The sequence below is a fragment of the Lactuca saligna genome, chromosome 7 (genome assembly GCF_052625555.1).
Source record: "Lactuca saligna cultivar CGN05327 chromosome 7, ASM5262555v1, whole genome shotgun sequence".
Classification (NCBI taxonomy): domain Eukaryota; kingdom Viridiplantae; phylum Streptophyta; class Magnoliopsida; order Asterales; family Asteraceae; genus Lactuca; species Lactuca saligna.
This window is the reverse complement of record NC_136423.1, coordinates 102,330,229-102,345,887: the sequence shown is the minus strand read 5'-3', so window position 1 is coordinate 102,345,887 and position 15,659 is coordinate 102,330,229. Positions and strand designations below refer to the sequence as shown.

General features: G+C 34.6%; 1 protein-coding gene across 1 annotated transcript; it reads right to left on the bottom strand.

Annotated features, from left to right (window-relative positions):
* Positions 1-432: 432 nt before the first annotated feature.
* On the bottom strand, positions 433-13,780 carry ABCG25 (ATP-binding cassette family G25). Its single transcript, XM_078963839.1, has 3 exons — positions 13,643-13,780; positions 12,743-13,583; positions 433-1,883 (listed from the first exon to the last, which is right to left on the bottom strand). Exons 1-3 carry the CDS (start codon positions 13,724-13,726, stop codon positions 868-870), a joined length of 1,941 nt encoding a protein of 646 aa, XP_078819965.1. The 5' UTR covers positions 13,727-13,780; the 3' UTR covers positions 433-867.
* Between the last annotated feature and the right edge of the window lie 1,879 nt (positions 13,781-15,659).

Sequence of the window (15,659 nt, the reverse complement as noted above, 5' to 3'; positions counted from 1 at the left end):
TGGCTACATCTTCTACGTTTATTTCAAGCAACAACTCCATCAACGATTTTAAAGAAGTTAAGAAGTTAAAGAGAAATTTATTTGAATAAGATTTATACTAAAAAAATGTGAGTTTTTATGAAATTTGTCCCTAACAAATAAAAGTTGCGTTTGTAAGCCTATATAACCTATGACTTATAGCATATATAATGGTGAGTTCATGGGAGAGATTAATGAGGTGGAAAGTCTATTTTTCATTCAATATATTAAAGTCTATCATAATGAGATGCCACATTGACATTCAATGGATTTGAAGTTCAATGGTCATTGAAATCTTCAATCCAAAAAAGGAAGTTATTAATTCTCAAATATATACTATAAATTAGCTTTTTTTTTTTAAATTCTATTGAATTCTGTAGAGTTCAATGCATTGTAAGAAAACAATTGATAAAGTTTGATAGAATGTAAAAAATGATAGGATAATCCATTAGACTCTATAGAGCTCAATACATTGTAGATGCCCTTAAGGTGTCTTTTTTTGGACATCATTAATGTTTAGACAAGTTCACACTAAAAAAAAAATAAGGTATTATATTTAAGTTTGAGAAATTTCTCTCTGGCAGCTAATATTTTTGACATTAAACTGCTAAAGTTCCACGTTTTCCAAATATGCCACGACTTGTGGAGCCAGTGTAATACCAAAAAAAATCATTTCTTTCTGTAATCATCTAAGAAAGAAAGTAAAAAAGAGATGTGATTCTTTACATTTATTCAAGTATGCTTCCTTGAATGCGTTAACCACAACATTAGGTGTGGTTTATACTTACGTACTAATGTTAAGCCATATTGGCCATCAGAAAACAGTGGTTACTGTAAGAAAAGGACATGTCACGCCTTGATTCGCCTCAGTGCAAGGTAAGCCAATAATCTATAACCAAAGAACATAATGACCAAAATCCCCATGCATGAAAAAGTGGAAATTTGACCTTGGATATCGTCTTCAATAAACCTGCAGCTTGCATGCTTACTGCCATACTGAAAACAACCCAACATATACCATATTTCCCGTCCTTGTCCATATTGAACATGGATCAATAGCCTGTAACTATAAAAGGTTGAAGAGATGTATTTCAACCATGCCATGAAACCGGGTACTTTATGCACATAGTAACCTCCTGTTAAAACGAATGCTAACATTGTAACAGTTACTACGGTTGAGCCTTGTTTAGCGTCCATTACGATTGCACCAACTGCAAAGCCAAGTCCTTGAGAAACAAGCACATATGCTAGCAAGATTAACAATGTGAGGAGAAATGCAACAAAGTCGGGTTTTAGGCCGCACATCCAGTAGGTGATAGAGATGAATATAGTAGGTAAAATGAGTTCCATGGGTGCATCTCCGACTATTCTGGCCATGAAATAGGAGGAGAGTGTGTACATACCAGATGCTCTTTCTTTCATGAACACGGCCCTATCTTGTGGGAATGCAAACACTGCATTGAATGACGGAAAGACGCCCCAAAAGATTGAAAAAAAGAATAGAAGACCGAGTCGATCTTGGATGTCCCGAAAATCTGAATGCCACCACATGAAACCAGCTAACAAGGAGGCTGCGATTACTTGGAAGACTCGAAGTGGATTGAATGTTTCATGCTTTCTTTCCTTGAGGCTTCTTTGGATGAGAATGGTGAATTGTATAAACCATGTGTTGAGACCCTTCACACATTTAGACTTTGTATTGGAGTACTCCTTATCAAGGGGGGAATACGTGTGCTCTTTCATTAAGGTTTGCGTATCCAAACACAAGCATGCATCCTTCACTTTCGATGCAAGCTGATCATTGTATGCGGAAATCAAACTTTGTCTTATGTTTGGCCGCTCTGCTCCATCATGTTGCCATACACCTATCAAAAATTAAAAGAAAGTTATACACATTTTAATTTCTTTAATAAACTCAACGGTAAGCCATCTATGCAAAAACTAACCAACAAACAAAAATAAAAATAACGAATTTATTAGCCTTTCTAAATAGCATTTAATGGTAAAAAACAACATTTGATCATAATCAAAAGTTATGGGACCATATATATATATATATATATATATATATATATATATATATATATATATATATATATATATATATATATATATATATATATATATATATATATATATATATATATATATATATATATATTAAAGAGTCGAACAATAACCATAAAGCAAGTGAGGAGTAATATACAAAAGCAATATGCGAATTAGATGAGTCAACAACCAAATGCCATAAACGCCATATACACAAGCCGATTCCTTGACTGATCGCACACATGAAAATAAAGAAAAAAGTGGTATAATTTGATATGGTAAAGTGCAAGTGCACTCAGGTAGCTACTAATGGGGTAAACGACAACCACCCACTGAAGACCACTTTATCATCTTAAAATTAAAGGGTTTTACTTTAATAGTATTATTGACCCTCATACATGTGATTGCACTAACACATAAATATCAAGTTCCATAAGTTTATCCAATACGTTTACTTGATTTATTATCACTGTTTAAAAGAGACTCTTTCCATGGCCTAATTACACGTCTCTCTCTCTCTCTCTCTCTCTCTCTCTCTCTCTCTCTCTCTCTCTCTCTCTCTCTCTCTCTCTCTCTCTCTCTCTCTCTCTCTCTCTCTCACACACACACACACACACGGAATGGCAATGGGGCGGGTTCGGGGCGGGGCATGGATTCCCAAACCCGCCCCGATAACTTTCGGGTATCTTATCGGGGCGCCCCATTGGGTTTCGGGTTTCCTCGTCGGGTTTCGGGTATCTTATCGGGTTTACAACAACTGATAACGAAATCTTTATTCTCTTTTAGGGTACCGCAATGTCTTATAAAATATACATGTTCTAGCAACTCTTTTAAATTAAAAACATGATGCATCACTTTAATAAAATAATTTGGACGTTATATAAAAAATTATTTGATTTAAGTTTTGTTTAATACGTCAAAACACATAAAAATGATCATTAACATCAAATTGTTAATAACTAAAAAAATTGTCCACGATAAGTATTTTTATATTTGAACGTATACAATTAACACCAAAATTTTTTGAACATATATATATATATATATATATATATATATATATATATATATATATATATATATAATCGGGGCGGGGCGGGGCGGGGCGAGGATAACCCACTCCCTGCTCCGAACCCGATAAAAAACCCGATAACGACCCGTTACCCGATCCGAAATGATCGGGTTTCGGGTTTCCCCGTCGGGTTCGGGTTTTTTTGCCATTCCTAACACACACACACACTCACACACACACACACACACATATATATATATATATATATATATATATATATATATATATACACACCATAGATATATTATTATTATTATTTATTATTATTACAACCCCCCCCCCCCCCCACACACACATATATATATATATATATATATATATATATATATATATATATATATATATATATATATATATATATATATATATGCACACACACACAATGGCAACTTGGCAAGTTCTTTTGTGAACCTAAAGATTTATGCAGACTTAAGAATTATTAATCCAAACATAATTATTAATAAATGTGACGTTAAACCATATGTTTTGTATCATATATACATTGTAATCGTCAAATGTTCTTATAACTTAACTTCAGACTTGATTTAACTCCAAGATCTTTATAAATTTCATAATTATCTTCCTCTTACATAATTTTCATTTTCAAATGTAATATATATATCTTAGTAGGTGTTCGGGAAAAATATATGATATAAGAGGCAGATAATAGTGAAATTTCTAAAATCTTGAAAGTAATCAAGTTGTGGGTTGAAGTTTGAGAACAGTATAACTAATATATCAAACAAAACGATGTATTATAGTTACTTTGGGTACCTAAGTTTTTATACCGTTAAGGGTATATATATATATATATATATATATATATATATATATATATATACATATATATATAAGTTAACACCTAATTTGACATATGTCCATGATGGGAGTTGGAACTCTCAACCTTAAGGAGAGGAGACACCACCTGATACTTCTAGGGTAGAAGCCCTTTGGTATATATATATATATATATATATATATATATATATATATATATATATATATATATATATATATTGTAACAGCCCGGATCCCCAGGTATCTTCATTTCTTTTATATTTTGACATTCTGTGAGGGAACTCGGCGAGTCGGTGGTTGAACTCGCTGAGTCGGGTCGCGGTTTTTAGCAGGGGTTCGCGTTCGGACTCGGCAAGTCCAAGGGATGGACTCGACGAGTCCGCGCTGTTTGATGAAACCCTAACTTCCCGGTCCTAAGCTCTATTTAAAGGACCTTATGGCCCTCATATGCGGCCACCTTGAACCCTAAGAGCCTCCATACGTCTGTAAGCCCTTGTGTGTGTGTTTGAAGGCCTTTTGTTCTTCATTTTGTGTGTTAGTGCAAGGAAAGGAGGGAGAGGAGCAAGCTTGAAGTGTTGGGGAGCTTAGATCTGTTGCTATTTCATCAAGGGGGTCTTCTTGAGGTAACTTTCTGAGCCAATCTTCGTGTTTTGTGTTGATGGGCCAAATCTAGGGTTTCTTCTTGCATTTCTTGGCTTGAATAAGAAGTATGAGAGGTCCCATGGGGATATGGGACCTAGATCTGGACTTTAGCAGGTCCAGGAGACCCCTTATGACAAGCTTTATGCCCATCCTTTTGAGTTAGAAGTTATACTTGCCATATTAAAGGTTATTTCTTCAAAATAAGCCTTGTATGCATTGCATGGCAACCAAGACTGAGACTTTACGTGACAAATAAGCTTGGGAAGGCCAGATCTATGCATTTATGGAACGGATCTGACCGCAAAAGCCAGTTTTAGCTGGTGCATGACATGGACTCGCCGAGTCCGAAGAACAGACTCGACGAGTCACTTGAAGATTGTCCTTGAGACCATCTTGTGTGTAGACTGGACCGAGTTGTGGGCGACTCAGTGAGTCGTAGAGAGTTGGAAAGGTTTTGACAGGTGGACCGAGTCAGGATGGGACTCGCCGAGTTGGCCTTCGACTCGGTGAGTTGAGTCGCGGTGGCCCTGTGATTCAGGCCCAGGTGGAACTCGTCGAGTCGGGGGAGTACTCGACGAGTCAAAGGGAAAATTCTTGAGAGTTGGTAAAAACGCGTAGACTCGCCGAGTCACTATTGTGCACTCGCCGAGTCTAGTCCAAATTGACTAAAGACGGTTGACCAGGTCAACCTGTGTTGACTTGATTTGGGTGGTCCACCTTAGTGGTGCAAGTAATATTTATAGATTTATAATATCGTAGGAGGATTGCAGCTCGAGGGTTCGAGCCCGAGTGATTCCAAGATTTACGATTAGCAACTTAGCGAGGCATACGAGGTGAGTCTTCTCACTATACTGTAACCGGGAGGGTTTTGACTATGTGACCGGAAGGTCGAATATGATATGTATGCTTTATGTGTGTTAAGTTATTTGCTATATGTGTCATGTATGATATGTTTGATATGGGCCGGAAGGCGTGGTCATATGGACTGTAAATGTTGATGTGGGTAGGACCGGAAGGTTTACCCAGATGGGACGGAAGTCCCCTGAGACACATGGACCGGAAGGTCAAGGCCTGGAAAGGCGTATGTGCGTATGTTGTATTTTGGGGGAACTCACTAAGCTTTATGCTTACAGTTGTTGCTTTATGTGTTTCAGGTACGAGTGAGGACCGTGGGAAGGCGCCAGCGTGACCGTACACACACTCGGGGAAACTGTTTTATCTTTTGTTATGTAATCGTTTGAGACTACGACGTTATTTTGGGAATCTAAACTAATTACTCATGTTTTTATGGTTGTAAAAATGAAAATTTTTGGTTGGAAATTTTATGACGTTATATATATATATATATATATATATATGTGAAAAATGAATAAAAATTACAAATTCACTTAACCTTAGGTACTAAACTTTATGAAAGTACGTTGTTTTATGAGATGAAGATTGCGATTAGGAAGTCACAATTAAGACTTGAAGTTGTAGATTTTGAAATGAAACATTAATTTTTGTAGGGAAGTAAGAATATTGATGATCTTCGACCTTTATGAAGGTGAGAAACAGTTGTGTCCGCTGGGATAAAGTAATAAACAATAATTGAGTAAATAAAATAGTGATGGTTAAATGATAATGAAGGAAAAAAATAATATAGGATGGTACCATTACCAAGTGAAAACCTAAGCAGATATATTTACCAAGTTAAAACGATATAATTAAGAGGTTTAACATCTAAGATTAAGTGGGGTTGTAATACTGACCTTTATATGATAATATATATCTTGAAGCTCTATTTGCCTCTACAATGATATGACCATATGAGGTTGGGTGATTATCACCCATCTTGTACAATAAAATGAAATAAATCCACAACACTAATGATTCTGGTCACAAAGAAGCTTTAATTTCCTTAAAGTGAAAGACATTTGATTGGTAGAGATTCAAGGAAGTGTATTCTTCAATAAAATCAAAGGACACAACTTTGTTTTTTTCACTTGTAAACGGTAACACTAATGTTATTATCAAAAAATTTATATCGTAAAAAATATATGATGCATTATTATTTTTTCTCATACTTAGGGAAGAAATTCTGTGGCCAATAGTCGAGATTTAGTTTTTGTAATCCAACCATCTGCGTGGAGGCTCACTATTCAAATTATGGAGTTGAAATTGGGAGATTGCAAAAAGACGAGCCTTCTCCCTTGTAATGCAGGAGCCGTAAAAGGTTGTCAAGAAGTCTTTTCATATTTATATTACCTGAATTTGAGCTATCAAAGATAAAATTTAGACAAAATTGCAAAAATGGTCCCTGTGGTATGCATTTTTTTGGGGTTTTGGTCCAAACCCCGACTTTTTTGGTTTTGTGGTCCTTTTGGTCATGTTTGTACGTAGATTTGGTCCCTAGTAAAATTGAAATGACTAAATTGCCCTTATTAGATTTATTTTCTATTTTCTTTTTTTATAAGTATTTTATATATATTAAATAAAGACTCTCTCTCTCTCTACACCAGACGAGCCTTCATCTTTCCTCTTTCAAACCTTAATTCCCTGTCAAAATTGAGACCCAAAAAATCGCGATTTACTCATATACACAATCGAGAAATCGAGGTCATCAACTAGTGGTTGTTCATCATCTTCTCCGTCGCCTGCAACTTCGCGAGTTACAGCGGCAATACCTCGAGATCGGAATCCAGGAAGCGTGGTTTTGGGGAAGCAGAAGTTTAATCTGAGCGAAGTAGAAGAAGTAGAGGAGGAGCACGTTTCTTGAAAAGGCGGAATGAAGACAGAGCTTGAAAGAGCTTCCATGGAGCAAGAACAAAAGATTATATAAAGAGGAAAGGGGTTATAGTTTGGTGAAGGTTGGAGTAGACATGATCAGGTGGTTCACTGAAAACTAATTGGGAAAGTAGTACCTTTGTTCTTCATTTTTCTACAGCCTTGGTGGGGTTGATTGGGGGTGGAACAAGACACATCAGGTGGTTCTTGTTCTTCAATTTCGTTTTATCCATCCCCTAGTAACAGAATGAGATGGTGGTGATTCGTTACTGCTGTGAATAACGGTACTAGGTTGACGTAGGGATGGTGCTGGCAAGCCTCAATCAGAACAGTGGGTGAAAAAAAACGATCCCCTTTGGTCGGTGGGTGGATTTGTGTGTCACTGTCGATTTGAATTAGATTTTTTGTTTGGTATTCAAATGTATAATCAGAAACTTTCTTCTAGGTTTGGTCTGCAAAAAATATGAGATTGTGAAGAGGCTGCAAGTGGTGGAGGAAAGAGCTCCGACAAAAACAGTGGGGTGGGGATGGTGGTTTCCGATGGGGAAAGAGGTGGTGGCAGTGGTGATGCTATGGTGGAGTAATGGTGGTTAAAGGTGGAGAAATGAGAGGAGGGTAAGGGAGGTTTTACGGATTTTTGAAGGAGAGAGAGAAGGGCCCAAATTAATTATTTATTTTCTTTTTCATTTAAGTTAAATAGCAAAAACAATAAAAAAATATACCAGAAGGGTATTATAGTCATTTTAATTTTACAAGGGACCAAATTCACGTACAAACATGGCCAAAAGGACCACGAATCCAAAAAAATCGTGGTTTGGACTAAAACCCCAAAAAAATGCATACCACAGGGACCATTTTTGCAGTTTTGTCTAAAATTTAAACCAGTAGTCTTTTACTAAACGCATACTAACGTGTTTGTGCAATACAATTGAGACTTCTTACTCCTTTATATAGGAAGTGTGTTTCAACCATATCATATGGATCGCATCTATAATGTATAATGCAGATCAAAGACTCGAAACCCATGAAATAGAAATACCAAATGCACTAATAAAATAAAGAATCATCAGGTTATGTTACGTAAGCAGTGTTGTCATCTTCCTCTATTACTTCATTTAGTGCAATTTATACAAAAATAAAAAAGCAACATATAATATTTATCAAATTAAATTAAATTAAAAAGTTATAAAAGGAGTTATTCCCTACCGGCATTTTGGTGATAAAGCAGTACTGCTAGTTCCTTTTAAAGAAAGATACATTTTACAAAGAATGGAAACACGCCAAATGATCCGCATTTACTTTCTGAAAGTATAATATATATATATATATATATATATATATATATATATATATATATATATATATATATATATATATATATATATATATATATATATATATATATATATATATTCTAAACATTGTTAATTTTAATAAATATCATAATATTATTTAGTAACAGAATTTTAGATATATTAATCGACTAAAAAATAAATTTGGATTATGGTTATTTTTACTCAAACTGAAAACATGTAATATTTTTATAAAAAAATTAAATATTCTCCTACTTATTCTTTTTACTTATCCTCCATTCGTCCTATTATTTTTAAATGATCACAAGTATAATAAAAATTTATTAATTTTATTAATTATGACAAATGTCATATTTTTAAATGAATAGGAAGAAGGTATAAGAAAAAAATATGAGTATATTTTATTTCTCATTTTTATAAGAGTTGGAAATATAAAGAAATTGGACATGTAAATTGCCAACCTCTTATTTTAAACATCAAATAAAATACTTTTTTTTTTCTAAATTACAATTAGTTTCTTATCATCACGAATGAATCAACAGCACAAATTGATTTCTTTTAGTCGTAGTACACTATTCTTGTCTAGCACAAAAATTTGGATCAACTTCAAATTATAATAGCTGTTATGTGTAACGAAATATAGTTTCTTTTGAAAAAAACTACTTCTTTCCTATTTTCCTTTTCCGGGTACTGTTATAATTAACTATTATCTAAACTATATAACTTATATAACAACATAAATTAATAGCTCCTTTTAATTGATAGGAAGGCATTATTTATACCAAGTTGGTCTCCATTGACCTGATCATTGACCCATTTATTGCTGCAAAAACAAGAGATCTTGTCATGTGTCCCCAGAATTAAACATTTCATATAAAAATATTGAACAATTTCAATCAATTTAGGTATTTTTATTTAATGTTTAATATATAAATATGTAGTTAATAAATTATGGGTAGCAAGTTGCTAATAAAATTGACTCAATAAATCTTTATTAGTTTTATTTAAAAAAATCTCAAAGAATATAATATTTTTTTAATATTTATGTTAAACACAAAAAACATATTTTTCGACAAATTGGACCGGATCTCTTTTAATTTTAAAGAGTAAGGGGCTGTTTGTTTTTTGTGTGAAGATCTGCGCAACCACTTTTGTCTGCGCCGCGCAGACAACGCGCAGACATATGCCCTCGCAGATTGTTTGTTTTTTGGAAGTGCGCAGATCAGAAAACGTCTGCGCGAGGTCTTCCTGGCGCAGACATGGGCCACTGTCTTCAAAGGTCTTCAGACCTTATTTTAACCTAAACAAAAAAAAAAAAAAAAACATGGCCACCGTGCAGTTTTTTTTTCTTTCATTTTTTTGTTAAAAATACATTTTTAATGTTTATAACATGAAATTAAGTTTAAAAATTCAATTTATTTTAACGGCCCGCAGATGTTAAAAACAAACAGTCTTCTTATTGCAGACTGCAGACATTTGGTCCACCTCTTCTGCCGCAGAGGCTTGCAGATGTGGTCCGCAGACTGCAGACATTTTGACTTCAAAAAAACAAACAGCACCTAAAACAAAATAACCCGAGTAATTGATTTTGTAGTTTGTTATCATAAAATTTGTTGGCAAGTGAAGTGAATCGAAATCTTGAAATCATTGGGAAGTGGGAACAAACAAAAGAAAATGTATTGGGTAAAATGAGTATAAATAGACTCGATTTAACGGATTTCCACTTTCGAGCCACTTCACTAGAAACAGAGAACCAAACTACGTCATACATCGATACGTCTTACGGTTTTCACTATTGCCACCTGCATGCCAGCAATCAACCCCCTTTGCAAGTACCAACCAATTCATTATATATCTTCTAAATAGTAACGTCGGCAGCCTTAATTTTTCTTTTCATTCCCTTCCACCTTTTTTATTTTCCATTTTCAATCCTTTTAACATTTTTTTAAATTTTTGGCGATTTAAACCGCCTATTATGTTTCTATTACTACCATCCTTACACTTTATAGAATGATATTTTCAACCCTATTCAAACATTAGAAAATGTTAATTTCACCCCTTTTATTTTATCCCCGATAATATATATATATATATATATATATATATATATATATATATATATAATATGATTTTCCGATAGATACAACCCTCTAATTTTGTAACTTTTCGTATGTGTCGATATAAATTAGAGGTGATCAACATTTCGATGTAAATTGTTTCAGCGTAAATTTATAACTATAGTCCGTTGATTTTAAAAACAAAAAAAAAACTATTTTTTTTATGAATGTGTCAGTATAAATTTGAGTTTGTCTGCATTTCAATGTAACTATTTTACCTTTTCGTGCTTCTTTTTATGCATGTTTCCTACTCGTTAATTAAAAAAAATTCTTACTTATTTATTTTTATATGCATGTCACATATAATTTAAAAAAATCTTATTTATTTTTATATGGTTTTGATTATCTTTGCTTAGCATGGCTATGGCTTTGGCCTAACTATTGTGCTTTGTCAACTTAAATCTTCCTAATTCCTGGTCAACATCTAACATTTTACTTTCTACTATTTTTTAAATACATTACTGTTATCACAATGTACAGCGGGTAAAATACTAATTATATAGTAATTAGGTTTCTTTATAAAGATTTAATATCAAACTTATTGATTTCTATTGTAATGACACTTATAAAAACTTATTTCGTACAATTCAATCTCTTAATATCAAATATTAAATATTGACAACATTTTTTAAATTGTGTCGATTTTGTTGCTTGACTTAGAGCATCCATGATAAAAATTGTGTCAATTTTTTTTTGCTTAACTTAGAGCATCCATGATGGATTGAATGTGAATGAAATCACAAAGATAATTATCATCCAATTGATGAAACTCTATCAATATAAGATGCTACTTTTTCAATAAATATGGATTTCAATAGCCTTTAAACCTTTTAATAACCTCTCTAAACGGTGGATTTATATATATTGCCGAGTTTTGTTTGCCATGGCAAGGACGTGTTCGCCGATGCCATAACACACCCACCAGCCTAATTGTCATTTTTGCATTGAATGTAAAATGATAAGGTCTAGTGTTGAGAGAGAGAGCCATTTTGCCACCCATTTGCCATTTCCACCGGTGGCGGTGAAAAAATGGTTCCTATACGTTATACACCACCGGTAAAACACACCATATCAGTTTACCACCACCAGTAAAAATTATGTGATACCGTCCAACCTAACTGGTGAGGTGACTTCAATTTTGTTTGTTTATACTTTGAAGTTTGAACACATTTCTAACAGAAAAAACAAATAAATTTATAAAAAAACGTTTCGTTCCACGAATTAAACTTGACATAACGGGTAATTTAATAAAATATTAAGTTTAAAATGTCTAAAATATCACTAAATAAAATACAATAAAAATTTATAAAATAAAGTTAACATTATTGCATATTATACTGGATCAGATACCCAACGAGCTCGTAACTTAATAATATTTAAGAGGATATGTGATTTTTGATCTACTTTTACTAGATATTGACTGACATATATAGTAGTTAAATACACCCACCACCGCCCCACTTCAGTATAGTTTAATTATGTCTCTTCTTTCTTCTATAGTTTAATTCTTTCTTATTCTTTCTTCTGTTGTGCAACTTACTATTTCGACTTGTATCGTGTAATAATGATTTAAAATTTTTTAAGAAAAGAAGTTGAAGAAGCAGGATCTTTTAATCTTTCTATATGGAGTAGATAGTATCCATATGCATGTACCATGAGATCCTTTTCATTACTTGTGGGGCTTCAACGTCCCTACCCTCTATCGCAACTTGATAGCTAATATCCTAGGCACTGATGGCTATGGCCTATGGATGATGGGTATGCATTTTCTTGTTTTTTATTTATTTAATACAAAAATTAAAGCCAATATTTACAACGTTGATGTATAAGTTTTAACTTTGTTTGCATGGTTGTTGAGTTGGGTCAATTAATTTCATAAGACCCGATAGCAATGGAGTGTTAAGGTTCTCACTACACAATTATTATAAAGAGGAATGGATGTAAAAGTGGAGTATGAAATTAATTACCGTTCGCAAGATCAAGCAGAAAATCAGCTGGATTCATCGGAAAAGATGGTCGGAAATCAACCGACTCAAAGTAACTCATGGCCTCCGACGCTTTCCCAAAGTAAATGCACCTTCCTTCCGACAAAACCAGCACCGTGTCGAACATCTGGAACACCCTGCTAGACGGTTGGTGCACCGACGTAACAACCGTCTTTCCCTTCTGGTGTGCCAACCCAGCCAGGGTCGACACCAGTCTGTGCGCCGCCGTCGAGTCCAGACCTGACGTCGGTTCGTCCAGTATCAATAAGCTAGGATTTACCAACATCTCATGTGCGATACTCACGCGCTTACGTTCCCCGCCGGAGACCCCACGGATAAACATATTACCTATGATTGTATTCTCACATTTCGACAAACCCAACTCTGCGATCACGGAATCCGCCACCTCCGTTTTCTCCCCCCGGGTGAGGCTCTGCGGAAGACGGAGAAGGGCGCAGAAGATTAAAGTTTCCCGGACAGTGAGGTGGGGGTAGAGTACGTCGTCCTGGGTGACAAAACCAGTTCGTCGGAGTACTGTTTTGGACAATTTACGACCGTTGGCAAGTATTGTTCCGGTGAACTGGTGTCTAGGTAGCCTCCCCCCAAGCGCGTTCAGGAGGGTGGATTTCCCGCTCCCCGACGGGCCCAAGACGGCCAGGAGTTCACCAGGGTGTACCATTCCGGTGATCCCCTCCAAGATGCTCCGTTCTTGGATCCTACTGCAATCGTCACTGGTCGAGGTTTCACTTCCGCCAAATATGCTCCTAATCAAGTTGTTTCCACCATTATTTTCAATCTTCACTCTATAAGAGATGTCAATGAACTGCAAAATCGAACAAACAATCAGCATCGATCCCACGTACAACAAGGAATTGTTTTTACCTTCAGATGGACATGAGACGAAGACGACGAGATCCCTAAAGACTGGTTTTTGGGTGGATGAGTGGCATGATGTTCTTTAGTCATATTTTTTTATGTTAGAGAGAAATCAGAGGAAAGAGAAGAGAATGAACAGAAGAACGAAGATGAGAGTATTTATGGAGATCATGGGGATGTTGACAATGGGTTCCGACGTCAAAAGAGGGTGACACACGTTAAGGGGGAAAATTGGTACGTGTCAGGTGTAGGTGATAGTTGAATGGTTCATTCTCCTTTTAGTTAAAAGTTGGCTCCACTCCCCCAATTATATTTTCTGCTTTAGTTTTACATCCTTTATTTGCATGGTTCGTATCTTAAATATTTTATTATACATGTTTTATTAATTTTAAAGTTAGGTGCACATGTAAAAAGAATTATAATTTGTTTGGATCTCGATAACTAGCTATGTTAAACGGTTTCAACATGTTGGTGTCGATTTGTAATTGTAAGAAAATAATACATCTCTTTTAAACTTTTATTGTCCTAAAAGTTCTATGTCTCGTTCGGTCTAAAAGTTTATTCTTCCTTTTTCTTTTTCTATACCATTTTTACATCCAATAAATGCGTTGCCAGTGCTTTCTTTTTTTGAAACGATAGAAATAAATTCAGAAGAACCAAAAACGGCTTTGAAAGAGTCGAACAATAACCATAAAGCAAGTGAGGAGTGATATACAAAAGCAATATGCGAATTAGATGAGTCAACAACCAAATGCCATAAACGCCACATGTACATGCCGATTCCTTGACTGATCGCACGCATATGAAAATAAAGAAAAAAGTATAATTTGATGTTGTAAAGTGGAAGTGCACTCAGGTAGCTGCTAATGGGGTAAACGACAACCATCCACTCTAGACCACTTTATCATCTTAAATTTAAAGGGAAACTTTAATAGTATTATTGACCCTCATAGCATGTGATTGCACTACCACATAAATATCAAGTTCCATAAGTTTATCCTATAAGTTTACATTTTTTATATCACTAATTAAAAGAGATTGTTTCCATGGCCTAATTACACCGTAAGATATATTGTTATTATTATTATTACACACACAAATATATATATATATATATATATATATATATATATATATATATATATATATATATATATATATATATATATATATGGGAACATGAGAATTATTAATCCAAACATCATTTTTCAAAATCAAAACTACAAATATTAATAAAGTATAACATTTAAGTCATATCTAGGCTAAAAAAAAAAAGATTTGCCGATATTATTTTGACTATTGTTTATATATATATATATATATATATATATATATATATATATATATATATATATATATATATATAAGAGAGAGAGAGAGAGAGAGAGAGAGAGTGCGAGAGATAGCTAGGTTCAAATATTCTAACTAATTATTGTGTGGATGTAAGATTATTATAGACCAATCATTTCAAAAATAGAATTAGGGGTCTAATAGTAAACTTGGCCACACTTATTTATGGTAAATATATAAAATATTTAATATCGTTAAATTAGAGGAAGTGGTTTCTTAACCCTAAAAAACCATGGCCATCGACCCCTCGTCACCATAAACACACGTCGTTCTCATTGTTTCTCCTTCATCGCCTCTCACCTCGTACTCAGACGTTAAAGAACCAGCCTCCACCCCTTCATGTCGGAGGTAACAGACCATCATCGTTGAAGACCACCATCGTTGAAGACCGCACGTCACACACCACCGTCATTGAAGACCTCCGGCGCCGAACAACACATCACATGTCCTGTTTCGTCGTCCCCACACCATGATTCATTCCACCACTACTCCTAATAATCAACTTCCTTGGCCACTCTCTCAATACCCACTTTCTCTGGTGATTGATGTTGTAAAGAAGGTGAATTGGGGTCACCCTGGGCATACACTAACAGTAGAACCGTCAAACAACCTAAATCGCCATAGTCGTCAGGAAACACAACCACCACAACCATCGAACAACCTAAACCTCTCC